This window comes from Nomascus leucogenys, chromosome 2 (assembly GCF_006542625.1).
Source record: "Nomascus leucogenys isolate Asia chromosome 2, Asia_NLE_v1, whole genome shotgun sequence".
Classification (NCBI taxonomy): Eukaryota; Metazoa; Chordata; class Mammalia; order Primates; family Hylobatidae; genus Nomascus; species Nomascus leucogenys.
Genome location: NC_044382.1, coordinates 99,969,945 through 99,997,307, shown reverse-complemented (window position 1 = coordinate 99,997,307; position 27,363 = coordinate 99,969,945). Strand labels below are relative to the sequence as shown.

The window sequence follows — 27,363 nt, the reverse complement described above, 5'->3', positions numbered from 1 at the left end:
TACTTTCAAATGGTCCAGGAAAAAAAGTCTTCTGTACTGTACCTGCAAATTTTCTGTACATTTTGTATTGTTTCAAAATTTTAAAAATAAAAAAGTGAACAAATATAAAACTGAAATTCATCATCCTCCTCCTTCCCCATGTTCCACATCTCAGTGAGGAACTCCACCATTTAGCAAGTTGCCTAGGCCAGAAATCCAGTGTCATCCTTGATTACTCTTCCCTCTAACATTCAATTAACAGCATTCCTTTATACTCATATCCAATTACACACCAAGATCTGATGATTTTACCTAATTATTTCATTATTTTAAAAAATAATTTTAGGCCAGGCGTAGTGGCTCACGCCTGTAATCCCAGCACTTTGGGAGGCCAAGGAGGACAGATGACGAGGTCAGGAGTTCGAGATCAGCCTGTCCAACATGGCAAAACCCTGTCTCTGCTAAAAATACAAAATTAGCCAGGCACAGTGGTGCACGCCTATAATCCCAGCTATTCGGGAGGCTGAGGCAGGAGAATCACCTAAACCCAGAAGGCAGAGGTTGCAGTGAGCCAAGAAAGCACCACTGCACTCCAGCCTGGGCAACAGAGCAAGACTCTACCTTGGAAAAAAAATAAAAATTAAAAAATTAAAATAATAATAATTTTAAAAATTAAAAAATGTATATAAGATTGTTTTGAAATCATATATATTTTAGTGACCAGGGGTTTGCATACCTGACTACTGAATTTACCAAACTTATGAATAAAGAAGTGCCTCTACACAGAAATGTTTTTAGAGATTTTAATTTCTAAGAGGGACATCATGTATATATATATCTCAACATATATAACAAAATATTCAGTAATCAAGACCTTTGAAATAAACATTTCTATTATCTAGATGCAAATCTATTCAGAACACTTTAAATGTCAGCTATATAAGCTATATACTATGTTAAAAATACAGATAAACAATATTACAAGTTTCAGTTAGCTTCCTCTCAGGTATTTTGCTCTTTGCCGTGGTACACAATGGCACTTTTCCTTAGGTCCAATTAAAAGCAGGCTGAAAGATTCCTTGTTCATCAGTTTTAAATAATATATCAAGTGTAATATAAGCAGAAAAATGCTAAAAGATAATATATGTTTTTTGTTTGTTTGTTCTTTGACACAGAGTTTCGCTCTTGTTGCCCAGGCTGGAGTGCAATGGCACGATCTTGGCTCACCACAACCTCTGAGTCCTGGGTTCAAGCGATTCTCCTGCCTCAGCCTCCTGAGTAGCTGGGATTACAGGCATGTGCCACCATGCCCAGCTAATTTTGTATTTTTAGTAGAGACAGGGTTTCTCCATGTTGGTCAGGCTGGTCTCAAACTCCTGACTTCAGGTGATCTGCCCGCCTCAGCCTCCCAAAATGCTGGGATTACAGGCATGAGCCACTGCACCTGGCCCAATATATGTATTTTTAATATTGCTTTTTAACCATAAAATTTTACTTTAGCCAAAGCTAGTAATCCTTATTTACTTTAACTGAAATCGGATACTTACTTCACAATAGTGACCCTGTGGCAATCAGCATATATTTATGAAAATGATGGTTTGAACCTGTCTTATTTTTAATTCATCAGTCTCGTGGTTTTCATGTGGTTATCCAGAAAAACTACTCATCAGTGTCTACAATCATACAATGAAAAATTTCTTAAAGATAACATTCCACTATCAATCTATTGCATATTAATAAACATTTATTGAGTGCATATGTGACAAGCACTATGCTACGTGTTGGAGATATGAAAATGTTTGACATTTGGGCACTAGATAAGACAAGGAAAGTGCCCTTGAGAGGCTTAGAATATTATGGAAGAGATAATATGTACAAACTATGTATAAAATTATTAAGGAACAGGATTTTAAAAGGTGCTGTGAACACAAAAGAGAAACATATCCAAACTAAGGGAGGGGAGGATGGTTACAGAAGCCTTCTCAGAAAGGACCGTATCTTATTGATAAATAGTGCTATAGTACTTGCTTGCACTACAGCCTAATGATCAAAAATAAAGGTTCAAATCTTACCACTACCATTTACTAGCTGTTTCAGTTTGGGGACGTTACTTAATCACCTTAAGCCTGTTTTCTTCTCTATAAAATGGATTTACCTCATTGAACTCTTTTTTTTTTTTTTTTTTTTTTTTGAGACGGAGTCTTGCTCTTTCACCCAGGCTGGAGTGCAGTGGCGCGATCTCGGCTCACTGCAAGCTCCACCTCCCGGGTTCACGCCATTCTCCTGCCTCAGCCTCTCCGAGTAGCTGGGACTACAGGCGCCCGCCACCACGCCCGGCTAATTTTTTGTATTTTTAGTAGAGACGGGGTTTCACCGTGGTCTCGATCTCCTGACCTCGTGATCCGCCCGCCTCGGCCTCCCAAAGTGCTGGGATTACAAGCGTGAGCCACCGCGCCCGGCCTCATTGAACTCTTAAAAGGACCAAACAGTATAATGAGTGAAAAGCACAGTGCCTGCCATAAAATATGCCATTATTGCGGCTGTTAACAATATGATGTGATCTCTTTCTCTCTCGCATGCACATACATCCCAGTCAACAAATAACCTCATGGATTTTGGACTTCTTAGCTAATGTATCCATGTCCTATACACCTAGAAAGGAAAAAAACTGCTTCATTCCACCACCCCTTGCCACTCCCCCCACTCCTCTCATCATCTGTTATCAGCCAAGCTTCCCAATCCCCTGAAAAGTTTTCTTGACTTCCTGTCATTACCAGACATGCCTGCCTCATGTTCGCTTTTTAATGTGAGCCTAACAACCTGAGGTGTCTCTGGACTATCTAATACGACTGTCTTCTCATCCCTCTCTGTCCCCACATCTACCAGGAGACATATCATTGTCTGCCCTTCACTCTCATACTGCTCCCCTGATGGGACTTCCTTAATGATGTTTTGGTGATTTTTATGCAGTTCACTAAACCATCTTTGCAGTTATTCGCCACCACTATCTCCTAGCTACTGGCCAACGTTTTATTTCATTTGGGGTGACCAGCAAATTTTAAATAACTCAAATTATGTGCAAATGAACATATGACAACAAAAACATTTACAAAGTAAAATCAAGAATCACTGCAGAGACAGACCAAAAAAAAAGCAAAGTGTTTAGAACACAAAATCACTAGGGCTTGTGAAAATGAGAAAGGTTACTACTATAAATAGAATTAACAGTATCACCTTCTGTTCTTTCCCATATTATCCTCTTAAGCATCAAGAATCTATGTGACAATCGGCCGGGCATGGTGGCTCACATCTGTAATCCGAGTACTTTGGGGAGGCCTAGGGAGGCGGATCACTTGAGGTCAGGAGTTCAAGGCCAGCTTGGTCAACATGGGGTGAAACCCATCTCTACTAAAAATACAAAAAATTAGCTGGGCGTAGTGGCAGGTGCCTGTAATCCTAGCTATTCGGGAGGCTGAGGCAGAAGAATCTCTTGAACTCGGGTAGCAGAGGTTGTGGTGAGCCGAGATCACCACTGCACTCCAGCTTGGGCAACAGTGACAGAACGAGATGAGACTTTGTCCCCAAAAAAAGAATCTACGTTACAATCTTGCCCTGCAACAATCTCCCATTGGGCACTTGACCATGAAGGGACTCAGTCTTAAAGGTTCTTCTCTTCTTCTTCATTCATTGGCAGAAAGACCCAAAAGATGAGCAAGGCTCAGCCCAGTATTCTTATACACTGACTTTTCTGAAGGCTTCTTCCAAGTTTTACCAAAACAGACCCAAATAATAGCAAAATAATAAATATAAAAATAAAGCTAAAGGACTTATTTCTAATCAAATGGTCCACCAGTACAAATAAAGTATTCCTTATTTCTAACCGTAAAAGATGATTTGGACATTGGAACTATTAGATAAAATGATATCTACTCTAGCTTTCAAATTTTGTTTTTAACCTGTACCTTACCAAAAAAAAAGTATTAGTTTTTTATTATTTTAATGAGCCCTTCCTTTGGAACTTCCAAAAATATTTTGGCTTTACTAAACATTACTCCCACTTTCTAAAGACCAGGACTGAATAAATTATTTTCATCTGTAAATTATTCATGATTTAATTCTGTTCCTCACTTTGGATACTTTGTTATATGCATCTTTACAATAGCATGCATATCCCTATGCTCGTAAATTCCTTCATATATGTTTCAAAGTCCAAACTAATAAAGCATTAAATTCCTTTCTATTGCATTCTCTTCAGCAAAATAATTTGAAATTTATACATAACTACAAAATATTATATCAATTTTGAGCAAGAAATTTCAGTTGCCTCATGTTTCCACTAAAATGTATTGGCTTAAAAACGTACTTTATACTTGAACCAAAAAGACATTTGTGTTACAAAAATAATAAATATAAAACCAATTGCTGGGCCAGGTGTGGTGGCTCACGCCTGTAATCCCAGCTCTTTGAGAGGCCGAGGCAGCTGAATCACCTGAGGTCAGGAGTTCGAGACCAGCTTGGCCAACATGCCAAAACCCCGTCTCTACTAAAATACAAAAACTAGTCAGGCATGGTGTAATCTCAGCTACTCAGGAGGCTGAGGCAGGAGAATCGCTTGGACCTGGGAGGTAGAGGTTGCAGTGAGCCAAGATCGCACCACTGCACTCCAGCCTGAGTGACACAGCGAGACTGTCTCAAAAAAAAGAAAAAAGAAAAAAAAATTGCTGATTATCAAGGGAATTTGCTAGGTCATAGATTAAATGTGTGATTTTAAGGTTTAGCTGTCACCTAACCTGTTTCCTGACCCTGAAACAAAATACTTAGAATTCTGAGGGTAGCAAGTTCTCAGCAAACAAACTAAAATTGCCCCTCCTCCTTACAGCTTTCCCTTGGCAAACAGTTCCTTTATCACACCTACTTATTATTATTTTTTTTTTTATATGGAGTCTCACTCTGTCGCCCATGGTGGCATGTGGTGGCACGATCTCAGCTCACTGCAACCTCCTCCACCCACCAGGTTCAAGCAGTTCTCCTTGCTTCAGCCTCCCGAGTAACTGGGATTACAGGCGCCTGCCACCATGCCCAGCTAATTTTGTATTTTAAGTACAGATGGGGTTTCACCATGTTGCCCAAGCTGGTTTCAAACTCCTGACCTCAAGTGATCTGCCCACCTCAGCTTCCCAAAGTGCTGGGATTACAGTCATGAGCCACCTTGTCCAGTCTTTTTGTAAACTTTTATTTAAGTTTAGGGGTACAAGTGCAGGTTTGTTACACAGGTAAACTTATGTCACGGGGGTTTGTTGTACAGACTATTTCATCACCCAAGTATTAGGCCTAGTATCCATTAGTTGTTCTTCTTGATCCTCTCCCTTCTTCCACCCTTTGAAAGGTCCAGTGTGTGTTGTTCTCCTCTATGTGTCCATGTGTTCTCATAATTTGGCTCCCACTTACAAGTGAGAACATGCAGTATTTTGTTTTCTGTTTCTGTGTTAGTTTGCTAAGGATAATGGTCTCCAGCATCTTCCATGTCCCTGTAAAAAACATGATCTCATTCTTTTTTTATGGCTGCATAGTATTCCATGGTGTATTTGTACCACATTTTCTTTATCCAGTCTATCATTGATGGGCATTTGGGTTGATTCCATGTCTTTGTTATTGTGAATAGTGCTGCAATAGCTACTTCTTCAAGTAAAAGTCCCCAACACTAGGAAAGACAGTAACATAAAAACTGGGCTGATTAACGATAGGCGAGAAGCAAAAATTCTCCCTTGCAATTTTTAAATTATGATAACATAAAGATAATAATTAATAGTACATAAAACTAACTTTAGGTGGCGAACTGTTGGAAAAATATTCCATTAAACAGTACTGAGAAGTTAGTGGCAGTAAATAACAAGTTTTAGGGTTTAAAAAATCATCTATAATAGTGATCCCCTTCATCAACACAGAAAATGTGGATACCTAGAAGGGCAATATCTCCAGGTAAGGTATTGAATATGAAATTCCAGCTAGCTATATGTAAGTTTGATATTTAAAAACTGGGAACTGGTTCTTTTCTGTTGTACTTTACCACTAAAACTCAATATCCATCAAGAAAATATTTTATTATAAAAGACAAAAAAGGTCGGGTGTGGTGGCTCACACCTGTAATCTCAGCACTTTGGGAGGCTAAGGTGGGAGGATCACCTGAGGTCCGGAGTTCGATACCAGCCTGACCAACATGGTGAAACCCTGTCTCTACTAAAAACACAAAAATTAGCCAGGTGTGGTGGCCTGTAGTCCCAGCTACTCGGGAGGCTGAGGCAAGAGAATTTCTTGAACACAGGAGGTGGAGGTTAGAGTGAACCAAGATCATGCCACTGCACTCCAGCCTGGGTGACAGAACCTGACTCTGTCTCAAAAAAAAAAAAAAAAAAAGATAAGAAAATAACAGACATTGGCAGGCTGTGGAGAAAAGGGAATGCTTATATACTGTTGGTGGGAATGTAAATTAGTTCGGCCACTGTGGAAAGCAGTTTGGAGATTTCTCAATTAACTAAAAATTGAACTACCATTTGACCTGGCAATCCCATTACTGGGTATATACCCAAAGGAAAAGAAATTGTTTTACTGAAAGACCCATGCACTTATATATTCATTACAGCAGTACTCACAATAGCAAAGATATGGAATCAACCTAGACGCCCACCAATGGTGGATTGGATAAAGAAAATATGGTACATATATACCATGGAATACTATGCAGCTATAAAAAAAGAATGAAATCATGTCCTCTGCAGCAACATGGGTGCAGCTGGAATCCATTATCTTAAGTGAATTAACACAGAAACGTAAAGCCAAATACTGCATATTCTCACTTACAAGTGGGAGCTAAACACCGGATACATATGGACATAAAGATAGGAACAACAGACACTAGGGACTACTGGAGCAGGAGTAGGAAGGGTTGAAAAACTACCCATTGGGTATTGTGCTCACTACCTGGGTTATGAGATCAATCATACCCCAAACCACGGCATCATGCAGTATACGCATGTAACAATCCTGCACATGTACCTCTGAATCTAAAATGAAAGTTAAAATTTAAATAAATAAGAAAATAAAAACAAAAATAGAATGGGTTCTCAGGTTGCTTAAAGGCAGGGGGTTGACTTAATGACTTTAATGGGTCTCTTCAGCCCTTTCATCCCTGGGAGAATAAAATGTTTCCAAATAGATATGCTATATAAGCTACATATGCTATATAAAATTATCAAAATGTTGGCCAGGAATGGTGGCCCACACCTGTAATCCCAGCACCTTTGGAGGCCAAGGCAAGCAGATCACTTGAGGTCAGGAGTTCAAGACCAGCCTGGCCAATGTGGCGAAACCCTGCCTCTACTAAAAATACAAAAAGTGACGTGGGCCTGTAATCCCCGCTTGAATCCAGGAGGTTGCAGTGAGCTGAGATTGTGCCACTGCACTCCAGCTGCACAACAGAGCTGTCTCAAAATAAAATAATCAAATGTTTGAAAAAAAAACTTTTTAATTTTTTTTGAGACAGGGTCTCACTCTGTCACCTAGACTGGAGTGCAATGGCATGAGCTCGGCTAACTGCAGATTCAACCTTCCAGGCTCAAGTGATCCTTCTACCTCAGCCTCCTGAACAGTTGGGACTACAGGCGCATGCCACCACAACTGGCTAATTTTTGCATTTTTTGTAGAGACGGGGTCTTGCTATGTTGCCCAGACTGGTCTCAAACCACTGGACTCAAGCAATCCTCCCACCTTAGCCTCTCAAGTTCTGGGATTATAGGCATGAGCTACCACACTGAGCCAGAAAATATTTTATTATAGCAAATAAAATTTTACCCTCATTATATAAAGTTGTGCATAGTCAAAAGTCAAAATTTATAAAATAGTTCAGAAATTTAGCATTCCTAATTCTTTCTGTAGACCAGACGCCATTTGAGCTTAGATGAATAAACTTTACCAACTCATCTTCTACATGATAATATGCACTGTCATAGCTTCACTGGCAATGCTTTTCTTTAGTTGTACATCTGGATGGAAATACACCAAAATGTTAACAGTGGTGTCTCTGAATGGATGGACAGTAGAATTATGGGTGATTTTCTTTTAATCAAGAAATAAAATATAACAGATTAAATGGTGTTCACGTAACACAAATTATACTATTTATTAATGAAGGAGATCAGAATCCAAATTTGATAGTGAGTTTTATCACAAAATCCATAACATATTTAAAAGTCTATTAAGTATGAAGAACATAACAAACATATGTTTGTTATGTTCTTCATACTTAATATGCATTATGTTTGTAATACCTCTCAAATCTAAAAAACGAATACTACTCATTTTGCTAATAATATAGCAAATCTTCTATCCAGTCTGCATGCCAAATTTGCTGCACTGTGAGGATATTAAAGGTTAAGTCAGAGTTACAAAATCTTGAAATACAGAATTAAGACCAAAGGAAAAAAATCCCCCTTAGTCCCATAGCACTCGAGCCTATCAGCTGCTAGTTAAAATAGATTAAGCATAGATTTCATATTTTTCTTTATGAAATAGATTCTGACTACTGGTAGGGTTTTTTTTTTCAACCAAACACCAAAACTTCCAGTTGAGATGGCTTCCTTTTTTTTTTTTAAATAAAAATATTGAGCATGTTGATATAATATGCAAAAAACTCCAAACTTGGCAGTAATCTTGACATATCTCCTTAATATCATACAACTTGATAGCAATGATCATTTATCAGTCTTTGATAGAGTTCTTGAGATTGAGTTCATACTTGACTATATTAAGGTGAAATAGCCATTTGACTCAAAAGCCAAAAAGTTAATATAAAAAGAGATTCCTACTTAAACTCTGAAGAAGCAATGAAAGGGGGATGGGAAGCTAGTTATTCAGTCTAGCTGGAATTTTACTCAGTTGTGCCAACTGCATCTAGTGGAGGGATTAGAAAAAAGCAAAGGAGATAACATAGTAGTGGGATGTTATTCTGGGCACCAAAAGCACATGTAACTGCATACTCGCAACAGTGAGACAAGCTAACAAAGGGGACAGAAGATGTACTTGACAGGATTATAGAGAGTTAGCAGATGAGTAGGAGGAGATGGCATATGAGACGTAGGCTGGGGAGCAGTAGGAAAGAGCCTTGATGGTAAAGACGAATAGTTTAAATATAATACAAAATACAATAATGGCCCAGTGAAGCAAGCTGAGAAGCCCAAGATAATGTCTACAGTACAGCATTTCAAGCTGTCTAAGGAGTAGATATTTAGACAAAAAATCTGAAAGGGGGAAGTTACGAAAGCGACAAGAGAAAACATTCAAAATCTGGTCCAAGCGTTTTTGTTTTTGTTTGTGTTTTAAGAACTGAAAAGATAAAGAGAGACCAGGCGCAAGTGGCTCACGTCTGTAATCAGGGAGGCCAAGGCGGGTGGATCTCTTGAGGCTACGAGTTCGAGACCAGCCTGGCCAACATGGTGAAACCCTGTCTCTACTAAAAATACAAAAATTAGCCAGGGGTGGTGGTGCGTGCCTGTAATTCCAGCTGCTCCGGAGGCTAAGGCAGGAGAATCGCCTGAACCTGGGAGACAGAGGCTGCAGAGAGCCAAGATTGTGCCACTGCACTCCAGGCTGGGCGACAGAGTGAGACTCCATCTCAAAAAATAAAAATATAATGAAAATGGCAGCTGGTAAGAATTTCTTGGAAATTTGCCAGTTAAGTATTTAAGAAGACACAGTAAAAAGAAAATTTTAAAAATAGCAAAATACGTAATAGAGACAACTATTCAAAAGATCCTGAAAGCTTCAAACACAAAGAATAATGTACTATACAGTGACAGGAATGAAACATTTAATATTTTAAAACAATTTTCCAAACTACAAATAAATTTCTTAGAGTTCTTTTTTATTAAATGCAATTCTGGTGTATTTAAATAGCTAATTCTTATTTTTTCTGAAATAAGTTATATTCTAATTAAATAAATTTTACTAAAAAAATCTGAATTCAGGTTTTCACTAACCCTTAATAATTTTTAACATAAATGTAGACACAAATGTGCAATGAATTTATGTATTCATTGTGGACTACACTTTTAAATCCATTCCTTGCTCAGTGGTTTTTGAATGCTTATTAAATATCATTGACCTTATGCTGAGGAAAAGCTGTCATTCTAGGAAATTCACCACTTCTACCACTAGGTGGAGAAAAAACACAAGTAGTATCTGTAATCAAAGCTAGTACAAGGCCCCAGGTACTTTACCTAGAATTTCCACCAGGTGTCAACCAAGAGGTGGGGAAAAGATTAGACTGTTTTTCCCACTTAAATATGCAAATTTATAATTTTACGCATAGCGATCTAAACTCTGAAATAAATGGCCTGCTCACTGTCTAGTTTGCATATTTATACTTTTTATATATTACTACTGATTCCAAGATATTGCCTTGTCAACTAAAATCCAACCCCCAAAACTTAGTTTCTTTTGAAATAAAGAAAACAGCAAGACCAATAAGTTTAACTTATTGTGACTCATAGGCTCAACCTATCCAAATACACTACACAAAAGAATCTAAAATGTTTAGACACGGACAGCCAAAAATCTTCCAAAGTATTTTTGGTCATACATATATAGAGAGAGATACAGCACCAGATTCATATTTTTTCTTTCTACATTTCTCTTGTAAGGCAGTTCTGTTGATTGCCAGTAATCTAGATGAGTTTTATGCTCTGAATCCCAGTGTGGTGTGACGAAAGCACTGCTATTTTTTACCAAACATTCACAATAAAAAGAGAAATGTACCTATATTTAATATGTATCATGAGAATTACTACGTTAAATGGTCCAAGGCTATCGGCCGAAAATTAAAGCTTCACACAGTTAATCCCTATTTGTATACCAAATCATGCTTTTTAAAAACAATTTGATGCGCTTCACTAATTTCTAACAAAGATTTTCCGATTCTGTTGCAAACAATATGTCAGCTAAACCACTATGTCATATGCCTTTTATAAGGTAGTACTTTTTTAGGCCGAACTCTATTCTTATTCCTCTGGACACAGGAGCTGTAATCATGTCTTACTCTGCAAATCTAGCCGTAGGTGGTGTCTTAAAAGGACTTTTTCTTCCTTCGAGGAAGTGGTCAAGCTTCCCCCCAGCCCCCACCCGTGTCATCCTGGAAACAACTTGGTTGTTTTTCGGTGCTATCTAATTAAGCAACTTAGGAGAAAGAAGTTGAGGAGACAGCAAAGCCTATTGATTACATTGTACTTGCTTCTCTACCTCGCTCTTCAAAGGATTAAGGTTCCTTTGACCTAGACTGCGTTCGTTTCCACCCTGCCTACAAAGTACTGGTTTAAAAAAAAAAAAAAAATCCAAGCCAAGTATGCTCTTGTCTATGAACAATATTTATTGTCCGGTTTTATTACGCTTTCTTTGGAAATTCGATTATGCTCAACAATCGGTCGCTTGCCCAACCGGTTTCTCCCTTCCCCCATCTCTCTTCACACATCACTTTTTCCTCTTCCCATCCAGGCAGTTGGCAAAACGCTGCAGTGCCGGCAAACGCACGCTTCGGGCTGGTCACTGCAGTTTATCCTTACTTGGCTTTGTAAACTCCCCACCCAGCCCTTGTCCCCTCGCGCCCCACTCTGCTATTATCTTTCTAGTAGAGTGCGCTCGGTAACGGACTCCAGATAGCACGTCGAGGGTATACGGTAGCCTGCCTACCAATAGGAGCCCACAATGAAGAGAAGTCATGTTCAGCCGGCCGGCAGCTCCAGTATCTCCTTCCCCTAGCTCTACACCTACTGTACCCGGGAGCGAGCGGGCAAAGGAGCGAGCGCGGCGCGGCGCGGAGCGGCGCGGGAGGGGGCGCGCAGGGAGGGCGGACAGCAGCCGCGGCCTGCGCCTGCGCACTGGGGTTGTTTTTCACAAAGCTGCTCTTAAAGTGAGCTGGCAGCCTTTAGCCGCCCGTCTTTGTAAGGAGACCACTGAGACGAGCGGGAGCGCGGAGCAGCAGCCTCTGCTGCCCTGACTTTTTAAGAAATCTCAATGAACTATTTGTAGAGAATCACTGATCCGGCCTGCAAGCATTTTGCACGGCAAAAATATCGATCAGTGTTAAGTGAAGATCACATTTTATATGCGATCTTGACTTTTTTGTCTTACATTATATTTTTATAGATTTTGTTATAAACATGGTGCTGGGAAAGGTGAAGAGTTTGACAATAAGCTTTGACTGTCTTAATGACAGCAATGTCCCTGTGTATTCTAGTGGGGATACCGTCTCAGGAAGAGTAAATTTAGAAGTTACTGGGGAAATCAGAGTAAAATCTCTTAAAATTCATGCAAGAGGACATGCGAAAGTACGCTGGACTGAATCTAGAAACGCCGGCTCCAATACTGCCTATACACAGAATTACACTGAAGAAGTAGAATATTTCAACCATAAAGACGTCTTAATTGGGCACGAAAGAGGTAAGTTTTTATGTTATTCAGAAGTCATTGGATTCATTTTCTTTGGAAACGTACCTTTTCAGTTTTCTGAATTAACGTGATTCTACTCCTAGCATAACTAAGCAGTTTGAGAAAGGTTAGCAAAGTTGGAAGGTTTGGATTCTCCTTGACGTTCATCGTGTGTTAAGCCGTAATGCATGCAGGCATCTGCAAAGTGACTGCAAACTACACTTATTCAACTACCTCTATACCCGGCTCGGTCTGTGCCACACGCACTTGTAGTCCATTTGCACCTTACTTATAAATTCTGCTTGAATCCAATTCAATCGTTTTACTAATATATTTTCAAGTGAATTGGTAAAAGCTGCAGTCTTAGATTTTTGCCTTTACTTGCAACCTAAGATGTAAAAACTGAACTTCGATCAAGAAATGTAATAACATTTTAAAGAGGCTTAATGCGTGTGTTTCATTTTTAATACTGGAATGCAAAAGACGTTAAAGAATTGATCACTGTTCTTTCATAAAAGGTTTCTGTGGCTTATTTTGACATATGGTATCAACACCCCACGTGTTTTTTCTCTATTCTTTCCCATTCCTTTAAAAATTTACACCCAGCATTCCTTAAAGGAATGACTGTCTGTCATTATGATAGGTATCGAGTCAGTTTTAGAAGCCATTTAGGATCAGTAATTTTCTTTTCCGAGCATCATGTCTAACTTTGGAACGTGCATTCAATGAAACCCATGCCAGTCAAATGGAATTGAAAAGTATAGGGCACACGGGATTTGATTTTTGGTTAGAAGAGGGAGATAAAGGGTTGTCAAAGGGAGAAGGAGTCCTGAGATTTCCAATCTATTGTTTAAATGGTTACATTGTGGAAATATAGGAGACTCTAGGCTTGTTTTTCTAAGTTTCCACCCTTTGTTAGAAGCGGTTCAATCCTGTTTCGGACCAGTTCTGGGGGGTGGTGAGGAGGGGCGCTTGTTCTGCTCTCAGCAGATTGGTTACACGCGTCAGGTGGTGGCGATGACTTAATTCCTAGCCCAAGAAGAATATAATGTTAAAACTGGTTATGTAATTTTTGTGCCTCTCCTTTTTAATGCAGTATTTAGTTCAGATGTTGGCGATTTTTCAGAAAAAAATTAGAGACATATTTTACCTTATTTTTTATATTAAAAACCTACATCCTGGAGAAGTGCTGATGACTGAACTAAGGCAAGTGAGAAATAAAGGATGCTTTGAGGGACAGTATTAATGAATTATTTTTGAAACTATTAAGGTGAACTCAGTTCTTTAGCAGGATTTTCGTAGTTAGATACAGGTACTTTGCATCCTGAAATAATTAATCTCTCCAAGCGTTAACACTGATAGGAGATGCAAATGCCTAATGACAGTCTTGGTATTTGTTGAAAAGCAGATAGATGACTTTGTGTTTGTACCTTTCTGAATATTGCAGCCTTTTATGAAATGGGTGAAAGAAACAGATTTTTCTTCAAGGGGTTGAGACTTGCAATGGGGGAAAAGTAGAACAACGAGATGTGAGGGCAATATAATTTCATTAGTTGCACCATGATTTCATGGTAAAGAAAACTAAATGCCCTGCACCCCCAACAAAATGCCCCCCAAACCCTGCAACGCGTAGACGAGCTCAGTCTGGAATAGTTTCAATGACTTGAAAGTGGGTGCTCTCAAACTAGCCTGGTAACTGAGACCCCGCCCCGGGCGCCGGGGATAGGCGGAGCCAGGTTTGTTAGCCTGTTGCTAAGGCGATGGCAGGCGCTGATTGGATTGGGCGCGGGCGGGTGGGGAGAGTGAGCTCGCGCCGCGGCTGGGGCGAGGCTAGGAAACCGGCGTGCGCCGGTAAAGGTTTCTCCAGAGCGACCCCCACCCAGCCCGTACTCACGTTTGTTCCCGAGCTTCTGGGGGCGCCCGGCCCGTGCCACGTCACATTCTGTCGCCCCTCTTTTGGGCCTCCTAAGGGCCATCCAAAGGAAACGACTTCAGGCTTTAACTGAGTAGAGGGCAGACGCTCCTGCCGGCCTTACAGGTGCCGGATAGCCTTGGACTCAACTTCAACAGAAAATCCTTTTCAGATGGAAGTTGGATGGGAAGGGTTGGCAGGACCCCCGTTAGCTATCTTCCGGGTGGGAGGTGTCAGGGGACTCCTGTGAACGCTTGTTTTCCCCTTAACTGAAACAAAGCTTGTTCCCCGACCTCTCCAGTCGCCACACTGTCTACCTTGAGTTGACCTGAGGGGACAGAGCAAAGGCTGGCCCGGGAAAGAAGGAAAGTGATTCCAATATCGAAATGTGGGTGGGGGGGCTTCGACGGGTATCCTCTGCCCCCTCCACCATCGTTTTCCGAAGCCTTCGGGCCCCCGTCTCCCCTTCGCCGCCCCAATATCCCTCGCCGAAACTAAAGGGGTCAGAGTGGCGCGAGCCAGATCGAACCGGTCGCCGGCTGAGGCGTGTAAAGCGGAAGCGCCGCGGCTCGCTCTCCCCGCCCCCCGGCCAGCAGGCTAGGTTGCGCGGGCACGGGCGCGAGCGCCGCGCGACGTATGCCGTATGTATAGCGGGGCGCGCGGGCGGCGGCGGCGGCGGCGGCGGCGCGCGGGCAGGCCGGCTGGGATCTGCTCGCGCCGGTTTAGGCCGGTCCTCTCCTGCTCCGGTCTAGTTCTTGATTGACAGCTCGGCACTTGTTTACCACGGCGCGGCCGCCGCCGCTCGCCTCAATGAGACTGCTGAGCTGGCACAAAAAGGGAGCGAAGAGGGAAGAAAGGGAGAGGAAGGCGAACTTTGGGCGCCTTCGAGGGGAGCGAATTTAAATGGCCCCCAGCTCATCAGCTAGTTTTTGGTTCTGAAATCCGTTCAGGGGATTTGCACAGGGGACGAGGAAAATTGTATGGAGACATAATTGAATCACCATGATTTTTAAATAAAAGTATGGACGTATACATGCCTTTTTCCCCCGTTTTCTCATTTAATATCAGGGAGGCATTACGTTTTTTGTGTATATTCAATACTTTGCTGAAGGAAAGTTAAATAATGTGCCAGTTTTTTCTACTCTGGGGGCTAATCGTAAAGGTTTCTACACCAAGAAAACTAAAAGATATTTCTGTAATTATTTAGAACGCTAAATAGGCACTTTAATGATCTAGAACCCCCTCCCATATTTTCGATTATATTTATTTATTTTCATGTCACTTGAAAAAAAATTTGACCAAAAAAATTGGTTGTAAAATGACAGGTCATCCCTTTTTTATAGAAACTGGAAACTATTAATAATTAGACTTCATTTTTTTCAAGGATGTTGGACAATATTGTTTCCTTATAAGCAGGTACCTCCTAAATGCGGTTCTTTGTAATTATCTAAGGTATAGTTTATGCAAATTTTAGTCGTTGCTAGGACCGAGTGTTGTGATCATTTTAGGTCAATAAATAATTATTTTTAGTTATAAAACTGACAAAATCAGTATGTGTGGCTTTTTTTTTTCTTTTACTGCATCTATTTGACAAACTTTTCTAGTGGTTTTGGAGTATCTATTCTATTCACATCTGGTATTATTCCCCCTAAACTGACATATTTTAAGAGGGTTGCATGAACAGTTTTTATTTGATACATTATAGTCTTAATGTGATAAATTTAAGCAAACGGTTGGAGACAAAGGATAGCGTTATCTTACCATGATGTGAGACCCGAGCCTTTTGAGTATATATACTATTTTATAAACAGATGCTTTACAGTTTGGGTCATTTTCCATTAAAAAAAAAAAAAGCCTGTGGGGTGTGAGTATTCATTATCCCCATTTTACAGATAAGGCAGCTGAAGACGGGATTTTTATTTTGTCCTGAGGAAATGATGAAGTTAGAATTAGAACTCAGATCTCTCAGACTCCAAAGATTGTTTTGTGGTCTTAATTGTTATGTAAGCATCTTTAAAGTTATGCCACCCTGCGGAGTATGTAAATGTTGAATAATAAATTCTTTGTTTTCTTTTTATGTTTGTTTTAGATGATGATAATTCCGAAGAAGGCTTCCACACTATTCATTCAGGAAGGCATGAATATGCATTCAGCTTCGAGCTTCCACAGACGTAAGTATTATAAATAATAGGCATTTTTATAGGTACTCATGACCAGAGCATTATTTTAAAATTAAGTATTCTAAATTTAAACATTTTTAGTTGAAAAAAAACCCTTTTCATTACTGAAACTTGCTAGAGGAAAACAATATATTAAACATAAGAAGCTATTTTTAATCTAGCGTGGCAAAATTATAGAAAGTATACTCAATTTTCAGTATTCTAACCTAAAGTTTATGAGGTTTTTAAAATAGGAATAGAGTTTCCTTTAACATGAGTGAATTGGAAGGTGCTAGTCAAATAATAACCACTTTATACTTAGTTTATTATCAATTATAATTATGAGAAAAGATAGACCCTATCAAGTCTTAGTAGCTTCAATTTATAAAAAATTCTGTGTTCTACCTTTTCTGCTAATACTAACCAATAGCAGTAAGTTTCAAAAGTAAAAAGAATTAGGAATATCCTAACTTTAGAAATGTTGTTCTTCTGATATGAACTTAATAGCTTCTGTACAAAGAACTATTGGGAAGGTCACACAAGAGATATGATCCAGGCTTAAAAGGAAACATACATCAAGGATACATTAATATAAAACTTGGAATCTAGTAAGAAAGGAAAAAGGAAAGTGGTATATTCTTAAAGTAATGACAGATTGTTGGAAGAGATGATACAAACTTTTTTTAAAAAAATAATGCCTTTTAGCAAATATTAAAACCTGCAAAATGGCACTTGTGGTGATTATTCTGGAGAATAAATAGATTACATAAGATTTTGTCAGGTGAAAAATGTACATAATTCTACATTTGTTAATTCTATTGCTTGAGATGTTATATATAGAGAGAGAAGTCATAAATGGTATTTTTTAGAAAATTCTATTTACTATATTATTTGAGAATTTTATTTGGAATATAATGCCCTCATCTAATTTCTGAGAAAAATATTGAAGTCTGTTGATAGAATAAGGCCAGTATGGGGCCTGAGTATTTTCAGCGTCATTTAATGTTAAAAGTTCTATCTGTAAACCAAAGTCATTTAACATAAATTTTGGATAACTATTAGCATACAGTTTAAGATTTTATTTCTCTGCTATACAAGTTAATGTGGGAGTCTAAAATGCAAAAGAAAAATATGAAAACACCAATGTTTCTTATGCTAATCTAAGCTAGCACTCTTGTAAATAAGTGAACATTGAGTATTTTACTAATTAAATTATGAAAAAGATACTGAACTCGCTAAAATAAAATCTTCCACAAGTAAAATCCGACAGTTAAAAAAAAATTGTTTTTTTATTCTCTTGACATAGATCAAGAGGACTATTTCTTTTTCTTTTGAAGCCTGCAAAGTTAGAGAACAGCCAAACAAGAATTAGAACATGAGTAAACTGAGAGATACAAAAGTAGTTTTTCAGTAAACTTATGAAATGTGAAATTTTTGAAACTATAATGACTATTCCAGGCCTTTTCTAGACCTTAATTTGTTGCTATAAAAAGATGATAATTCCTGTCTAATGAGAAGTGCAGTACTATAGGGAATTTGGTCTGAATGTTAAACCAGTGTCTAGAATTTATCAGTAGAAATAGTTAAACCATTCTCAACTTTGTGTTTGAATTCTTGGCCTTTTCAAAAAATGTCCATTAAACTTTCATAATTTTGCCACCATCATTAAAAGTAGCCTCCTCTTAGTTTAAATGGATTGTATTCTTCTGGCTTTTTAAAGCAAAATTTTAAAGATATTTATTGTTTATTCTTACTTAGAAATAGGAAGTTTTTTCCCCAATGACTTATCCCTTTGGAAATTTTTTAAATTATATGTTTGATACCTCATTGGAACATAAACAATACAATATATTAACACTTCTATTCTGACCTGCTGTGTAATTGTTAGAAAGAGGTATAAAATTAATATATTGACCTTTATATTCTGCACAGACCACTTGCTACCTCATTCGAAGGCCGACATGGCAGTGTGCGCTATTGGGTGAAAGCCGAATTGCACAGGCCTTGGCTACTACCAGTAAAATTAAAGAAGGAATTTACAGTCTTTGAGCATATAGATATCAACACTCCTTCATTACTGGTAAGAATTGACTGAATTATTTATTCTTTGTTTTTGGCATATAAATATTAAATAATAATCAATCACCTAAACTATGCAGTTGTTATAATTTAAAAATACTGGTTTTCTTCTAAAATTTCATAAATACACATTTTCTTAAATACAGTCAAGAACACTGAAATTAATGAAAAATATGGTCATATTTTTGACATTGTAGTACCTTTAAGTAAATATAAAACTACGACCAGTATATGATATGAAGTATCTCTTACTCAGAGTATGACAGCCATAACAAAAAACAGATCTGGTCCTTGGATGATTTGAGTGGAAGAAGAGCAGTAGTAATCTTTTATTATAATACAATATCACTTACTTGACAATATCATAATCTAAAATTTGAACTATACTTTGTTACTCCAATAGAGGGATAGTTGTCAAATAATGGGGAATCATTAGTTTCATTAAAAAACTTAACTCCTTTTTTAAAGAAATCTATTTTTAATTGCATTTGTCTGAAAATAATTCAAATTTGACTTAAAACTTTATTTGGTTTAAACAAATGATAACATCTTTAAAGCACGTAAGAAATGGGCATTTTCCTTTTTTACATATTGATTTTGTTATATTCTCAGAGAAAGATGTTAACATTTGGAATTATAATCAGATTGCTTTCTGTGCTGCCTTTTTAAGGCAGTTTAAATGGAATGTGGAAAGGGTTTTTTTTGTTTGGTTGGTTTTTAATTACTATATTTGTAAATAGTGTGAGCTAAAAAACTATGTTTATGGGATAGGCTGTAAACCCTTTGCCTTTTTTTTCTAATTGAATGGAAATTTATATAAAAATAAAAGTAATGGTATAATTCAAAGCCATCGGTTAGTTCAAAAATAAGAAGTGTGTCTGGATACAAAAAAAAAAGCAAAACCAGTTTTAATTTTTAATTTTCCACAAATTTAGGGTTATATTTTAAAATATTCTGGTATTGATTGTACCAATCCATACACTGACCTTTTTCTCTAATTTTTTTCTTACAGTCACCCCAAGCAGGCACAAAAGAAAAGACACTCTGTTGCTGGTTCTGTACCTCAGGCCCAATATCCTTAAGTGCCAAAATTGAAAGGAAGGGCTATACCCCAGGTATGTAAGAGGTAGATTCCCACAAAAAAACTTTCTTCACTTAGCTTTTGTGTATAAATTTATAATATGACTACTAAGTATAAACATAATATAGTATTCTTTTGTGAAATAACAAATTGTGCTTATCCATTTGTTTTTTTCACACAGTAGAATGTAGTTTCCTTTTTCAAATAGCTACTGATTAGTTCATTTCTATGACTCAAGTTATTTGCAGTTCCTAGGATACCTTTTCATGTATGTTAGTTGCACTTTCTTACTTTTAGCTTTAAGAATCTTGACTTCTTTTGTTGTTTTTTTCTAACAGTAGATATGTGTATATTTTTCCCTCTCTAGGTGAATCAATTCAGATATTTGCTGAGATTGAGAACTGCTCTTCCCGAATGGTGGTGCCAAAGGCAGCCATTTACCAAACACAGGCCTTCTATGCCAAAGGGAAAATGAAGGAAGTAAAACAGCTTGTGGCTAACTTGCGTGGGGAATCCTTATCATCTGGAAAGACAGAGACGTGGAATGGCAAGTTGCTGAAAATTCCACCAGTTTCTCCCTCTATCCTCGACTGTAGTATAATCCGTGTGGAATATTCATTAATGGTATGTACACATTTAAGAGGTTTTTTCCTTTCTTTTTTCTTTTTTGAAACACCTGTCACCCAGGCTGGAATGCAGTGGCACAGTCTCAGCTCCGCTGCAGCCTCCGCTTTCTGGGCTCCAGTGATCCTCCCACCTCAGCTCCCAAGTAGCTGGGACTACAGGTGTGCCTGTAGCCATGCCTGGATAATTTTTGTATTTTTTGTAGTGATGGAGTTTCACCATGTTGCCCAGGTTGGCCTTGAACTCCTGGGCTCAAGTGATCCATCCACCATGGCCTCCCAAAGTGTTGGAATTATAGGCATGAGCCACAGTGCCTGGCCCAAGAGGTCTTTGGTGTTTTGTTTTGTTTTGTTTTGTTTTGTTTTGTTTTTAAGTCTTAAAGTTATGACATAGTTTTGTCTTATATCCAGGATTTGATTTTTTTAATTCCATATATAGTGACATATAAAATACATAACTCTTTATATAGTTTGACTTACAATTATACCTTATATGTAAATGTACTATACAGAATTATACATGAAAGAGAAACTTTTCATGTATGTAAGTTATAAAATGAAATAAATGGGGGTTTCAAATAACATTAAAATTGGTTATTAGTTTTTGAAAAGGAAATCATACTTGGCATTCTAAACTTAATATTTCTTTGCAATGTTTAGGTATATGTGGATATTCCTGGAGCTATGGATTTATTTCTTAATTTGCCACTTGTCATCGGTACCATTCCCCTACATCCATTTGGTAGCAGAACCTCAAGTGTAAGCAGTCAGTGTAGCATGAATATGAACTGGCTCAGTTTATCACTTCCTGAAAGACCTGAAGGTAATTTGATAATACACATCTAAGCTTAATCTCTTACTATGATTATCAAGAAAATTATTTTGCCTCTGATATTTTATGACCCTAGATGAATGTAATCTTTCCCTAAAGAAAATAGATGTGCCCCTAATATTCAGTTTTGATTATATGTCTTCATAGTTTTGATCACCAAACAATAATTATTTTACCTTGACATTGCTTTTTAATACCTACTATTCTGTGTATTTTGACATGCATAAGAACATGCTGTTCGAATTGCGTGTATCTTTTTCCTTCAGCGCCACCCAGCTATGCAGAAGTGGTAACAGAGGAACAAAGGCGGAACAATCTTGCACCAGTGAGTGCTTGTGATGACTTTGAGAGAGCGCTCCAAGGACCACTGTTTGCATATATCCAGGAGTTTCGGTTCTTGCCTCCACCTCTTTATTCAGAGGTAAGTACCTACTCCTTAAGTATGAAATGAACTGGCTATCTTGGGAAATAACATTGCAGGCATTTTTTTTTCTTAATGTTATTAGATCTTGATTATCATGATAATAACAGAATAAGTAATTTAAAACAACAGATTAAAAGTTAAGATTAGGGTCATCAATATTTACTAAGTTTGACGCAGAGGTAGGACTGTTCACTTATTAGGGAATTAAGATAATGATCTAACCTCATGTTGAATTACTAATTTTTTTTCTCTTAAACTTGTATCTTGAGACACATTTTTTGAAGGAAGAGTTTTGCATATCCAAGCATCGATAGGAAGAACTGGCATTTTGCAAACACTGATTAAATAGTAGAATTTATCTTATTCATGATGCTTTTCCAATTGCATATTTTGACATTCTCAGTCATAAGAAATAATGTATTTGTGATAGCATCTTAAAACAACATTCCCACATGGTTATACTATTTTCATTCATCCCATATTGATGGCAGCTAAGCACTTAAATGTAAATAAAACATGGCCCTTAGGAGAAACCCACAGATTACTGAGGAAAACAAGCTAAGAAGCAAAATATTACGTAATAATGTGATAAAATGCACAGCTCATTTGAGGAGCAGCTTATTAGGTCTTGGGCATCAGGTGGGGCTTCTTGAAAAGGTGACTATTAAGCTGAATTTTGAAGAATGAGTAGTCCTCAAAAGGCAGGAAGAACAGTGTATGTAAAGACAAGGAGTGAGTAGGTGGGGTGTCCAGTAATTTCAGGATATTTCAGAGTGACTTTAGCCACGAGTACACATTTTTAAGGGGTTTTGGAGTTGGTTTTGATACCAAAATAATTCTGTAAATTACTAGAATCAGCTTTTTCTTTTGGTTACTGTAATTTACATAGCTGTTTTACTCTGAAATATTACTCCCAAATTAAACATTAGGGGATTATTCATCATATTTCTCTTTTTTTTTATTAACACTATAACTGGAAGGGTCAGTTTTCCTTTGGATGTGATGATATGAGATCTTCATTCATTGATTATAGAATATTCAGAATTATTGATGAGACATAATTTTTTTCTATTTATTTTCTAATACATACAATTTCTATTAGATGCTAAAAGTGTTCTGCCACTTGTTACAGATTTTGTCATTACATTTTTACTTGGACATTTCTGTCTTGCTTATTAAGTCAGTCATTTCTGGCTTGATTTGAGGCTTCCTGGCTGTCCAAGGAGGCATTTTAAAAAGAATGACAATCTAAGTATAGTTCACTTTTAAGCAATTTGTGGGAAAATTCTGCCTCCTTTTAAAAAGCACTAAAGATAATTTACAACTTTTAAAACGCTAAAATATGTTCAGGGTGTGATTTAACTAAAAATTATTTGGCTTTTTTCCTTCAAAAGTGTGTTTTACCTGAAGCTTCTGAGGCAATTTGGGTTGTTCCACATTTAGATGCAAGCAGATGGGTCTCGTCCAAAAGCTCTTTCAGTAAAAAATATATTAAACCCAACAATTTGCTTTTCTGTGACCATTCTCTTTGTACTTCTGAGAAGCAACTTTTCATTAAAAATATGTGCATATGAAAGTCACTCTGAAGATAAAGAAGGTGGGAGGAAACCTCTTGAGTGTTTTGGGTTCAGCAGTTTTATTTCCTGATACGCTGCGTTTTTGGCCCTCTCTGGGATTTTACACCCATGAGTTATTACCTCACATAAGCACATTGTTTATGTGAGTAAACAAATTGTTTGCACATTGTATAAACAAAGAGCATTGTTTATACGTTTCATTTTTCCAAAGTCAGAGGAAGCGATGAGTTAACTTTTTTGTAGAAGGATGAAAGGGGTACTTTACAAAAGGAGGTCATTGCTATGAAGATATTTTATGTTGTATATTTAGGTCTTAATTAAGTACTACTAAAGTACTGTGTAAAAGTCTTCATTCACTGATAAAATTTTACTGTTAATTTTTGTGAAATATGGGACTATTCAGACATGCCTTTATAAATCTTATTAATCTAGTAATTAAATATCAGGTACTTTATAGGTACCAGCACCCTTTCCTCCCCACATAGCATTTCAGGTATGAAAAGACAATAATTGGATATAATATGCTAACAAGCTGTGTTTGCTTCCTCTGATTACATTTCTTGACTATTACTCAGAATTGTAGTCATTTGCTACATTCTTCCTAGACCTCATGAAATAACTCTGTAAACTTTTTTTCTCATTTCTTTCTAGATTGATCCAAATCCTGATCAGTCAGCAGATGATAGACCATCCTGCCCCTCTCGTTGAAGGAACACTTGGTTGAATCAAGTTGATGTGGGTTCCGAACTGTATCTCTTCCAGCTGAGGACAGAGAAGTATCTTGGAGACACGTTTCAGAGGAAGTGGAATTGCTTTTGCCCAGAAAAATGGCGAATACATGAAACAACCAGTGATCATGCTTTAGAAGCCTACAGCAACATTCTGGGGCTGCTCCAACATGCTTGAAGATCTAAGCTTTTCTCTTTTAAAACTGGCACATACACTCAGAGCAGTCTTCTTAGCCTATGGTCGTACGTGTCAAGACATCACGTTGTAAAGAGGGATGATTTCCTTCTTTTGATTTGAAAATTTGCACATGCTCAATGCTTACATTGTGCGGTTCGATGTCACTACAGCTTCTTTTTTTTTTTTTTTTTTTTTTTCTCTATTTTTGCCAGACTCTTGATACTCTTAAAACTTGTTTGTGGTCAGCACAACAAGGAACAAAACAAAGCTTTGAAAAAACTTTAACATGAAAAAACGCACTGACATTTTTTTTTTTTATTTAATATAGCCTGGACTTTACCTGCGTATGCACATGCTCAGAATTGTCTACTAGGCTGACCATGTATCACCTCTTCAGCTTGGATCCAATTGTGGATTTATTTACAAACATCAAATGCCTTCAAGCCAATCCTTTTTGCTGTATGTTTTGCAGCCTACTGTAGTAGATACGCAACAGATAATGTGGGGAAAAAAGAGATAAGAGGAGGAAGCTAATAAGAGACTGTCAAGATTGTATACCTTCTTGGTTTCTTTTAAGAATTTGTTGCCTTTCTACTATTACAGCAAAGCAGCATTTTGTTACTGACTGCCTAAAATCACTTAATCTCAGGTGAACGCATCACTTGCCAAACTGTTGGAATGCTATTTGTGTTTTGTTGCACTGTTTTTTTCGTTTGTTTGTTTGTTTGTTTATTTGGTTGGCTTTTTGGAGAGGGAAATTTGGAAACGGGACAAACACAAAAGTTACACACCCACATTCCCTTTTTATCATGACATACAAGAAGAAACTAGCAGAGCTAAAAATGGAATGAAGAAAGGCAGTATGGCAGGCACCAGCAAAGAGTTGAGGGCTGTTGCTCTTAAAAATTATTTTTATTATTATCATTTTAAAAGTATGGAAGTTTTCCATTCACTGGGGAAAGGAGGGAAAAGTGCATTTATTTTTATACAGAGTTACTTAATTACCTCCAAAACACATATGTTGGAAATCATTTTTGCTGGTGCAAAGTATATTAATGAGCAGGAATACATATATTGAGGTTATGATTAGAGAGCTCAATTTGTACCTTTGCTATCTTGCTCAAGCTTGATATAGCATGAAAACTCGACTTTATTCCAAAAGTAACTTCAAAATTTAAAATACTAGAAGGTTTGCTGCGATAAATCTTTTGGATTTTTGTGTTTTTCTAATGAGAATACTGTTTTTCACTACCTAAAGAACAATTTGCTAAACATGAGAAATCACTCACTTTGATTATGTATAGATTACATAGGAAGATCAATCACATCAGTAAGTTATAGTTTATATTAAAGGTAATGTTCTGTTGGCTCACAACAAATATACCAGCATTCATGATAGCATTTCGGCATTTTCCAAGGTACCAAGTGTACTTATTTTGTTGTTGTTGTTGTTGTATTTTAGAAGGAATTCAGCTCTGATGTGTTTAAAGAAAACCAGCATCTCTGATGTTGCAACATACGTGTAAAATGGGTGTTACATCTATCCTGCCATTTAACCCCACAGTTAATAAAGTGGCTGAAAATAATGGTAGCTCTGGCTTGGTGCTTGACCTGGTTAAATACTGTCTTAAAGCTCATACAAAACAAATAGGCTTTTCCATAAGTGGCCTTTAAGAAAACATGGAAGACAATTCATGTTTGACAAATGCTGACAGGGTGAAGAAAGCCCAGTGTAAAAATGAATCGCGTTTTAAGTGATTCGGTTAAAGGGTTTGGGCTCCCGTAGCAAACTAATACTAGATAATAAGGAAATGGGGGTGAAGTATTTTTTTATTGTTGAATCATTTTGTGAATTTCCCCCTCAAAAAAAGCTAATGGAGTATTTGGCATAAAGGGCATTTGGTGGTTTTATTTTTGTTTGGGGGGGATTGTCAGAAAATCCCTTTTCTCTCTTAAGTCTGACTGACTAGGGAACAATTGTTGATATGCATAGCATTGGAATACTTGTCATTATAGACTCTTACAAACAACACATGAAGCAAGAATGACCAATATTCTGATAATTGGCACTGGATCACAAAATGTGATAAAACTTTAAATGTATAAAACTTTATCAAATAAAGTTTTATTTTCCGCTTTAAAATGTATTTCTTTAGAGGCATTACTTTTTTAAAAATATTGGTCAATTCCTGACATAAGATGTGAGGTTCACAGTTGTATTCCAGTATTCAAGATAGATTCCTGATTTTTCAATTAGGAAAAGTAAAATCCAAAATGTTAGCAAAACAAAGTGCAATATTAAATGTTTGCTTTATAGATTATATTCTATGGCTGTTTGTAATTTCTCTTTTTTTCCTTTTTTATTTGGTGCTGAATATGTCCTTGTAGGCTCTGTTTTAAGAAAACAATATGTGGGAAATGATTTAATTTTTCCTATTGCTCTTCCTTGTGGAAAATAAAGTGTTTTGTTTTTTTTCTGTTTTGTATAATTGTTTGGAGATTTATTTGAATATCACATTAGTAACTCACCATACATGCAAACACATTAAACTATTATAATTGAACTCTATTTTAAGCCATTCTGGGTAAGAATTGTATCTAGGTCTATACTAAAGAAAATTACTGACCAACTCCTAGGCTAAAGCAGTCCTCCTGTCTCAACCTCCGAAGTAGCTAGGACTACAGGTGCACACCACCACACCCAGCTAATTTTCTAAAATTTTTGTAGTCGTGGTCTCACTTTTACCCAAGCTGATCTCAAACTCCTGGCCTCAAGCGATCCTCCCAACTTGGCTTCCCAAAGCACTGGGATTACAGGCGTGAGACACCATGTCCAGACTAAATTTCAATCTTAAATATGAAGCAAACTTAGCCAGGTAAAATAATTCACTTTCAGGCACCAATTCCTTCTCAATGTGTTGTGTTCAAATTACCAGTATTTCAAGAGTACATAAACATAACATAGTTACATTTTTTTTTTTTAAGAGAGTGTCTCACTTTTGTCACCCAGGCTGCAGTGTAGTGGCAGGATCTCGGCCCACTTCAGCCTTGACTTCCCAGGTTCAAGCAATCCTCCTGCCTCAGACCCCCAAGTAGCTGAGGCTACAGGCATGCCCCACCACGCCCAGCTAATTTTTGTGTTTTTTGTGGAGATGAGATTTTGCATTGTTGCCCAGGCTGGTCTCAAACTCCTGGACTCAAGTGATCCACCCTACTTGGCCTCCAAAGTGCTAGGATTACAGTCGCAAACCACCACACCCGGCCTAAAAGTTACATTAATTTCTAATTTTTGAAGAATATTGCTAAATTTCTTTAAA

General features: G+C 37.5%; 1 protein-coding gene and 1 long non-coding RNA gene across 4 annotated transcripts in view; one reads left to right on the top strand and one right to left on the bottom strand.

Annotated features, from left to right (window-relative positions):
• Positions 1 to 14,971, bottom strand: part of LOC105739473 — a 40,577-nt gene extending 25,606 nt beyond the window's left edge. Inside the window, exon 1 of the long non-coding RNA XR_001115397.2 lies at positions 14,348 to 14,971. This is a non-coding gene — a long non-coding RNA (uncharacterized LOC105739473). The remainder of the gene's footprint in view (positions 1 to 14,347) is intronic.
• Positions 11,925 to 26,535, top strand: ARRDC3 (arrestin domain containing 3). Of its 3 annotated transcripts, none has more exons than XR_004031281.1 (8): positions 11,925 to 12,465; positions 16,455 to 16,536; positions 18,457 to 18,604; positions 19,616 to 19,718; positions 20,052 to 20,308; positions 20,968 to 21,130; positions 21,368 to 21,560; positions 23,792 to 26,535. XR_004031281.1 is itself a non-coding variant. In XM_003261606.3 (8 exons), exons 1-8 carry the CDS (start codon positions 12,186 to 12,188, stop codon positions 23,846 to 23,848), a joined length of 1,245 nt encoding a protein of 414 aa, XP_003261654.1. In that variant the 5' UTR covers positions 11,925 to 12,185; the 3' UTR covers positions 23,849 to 26,535. The 3 variants fall into 3 exon arrangements, 2 of the variants coding, with proteins under 2 accessions (XP_003261654.1, XP_030672664.1); XM_003261606.3 differs by having other exon boundaries at positions 21,406 to 21,560; XM_030816804.1 differs by lacking the exon at positions 18,457 to 18,604 and having other exon boundaries at positions 11,961 to 12,465; positions 21,406 to 21,560.
• Positions 26,536 to 27,363: the final 828 nt, after the last annotated feature.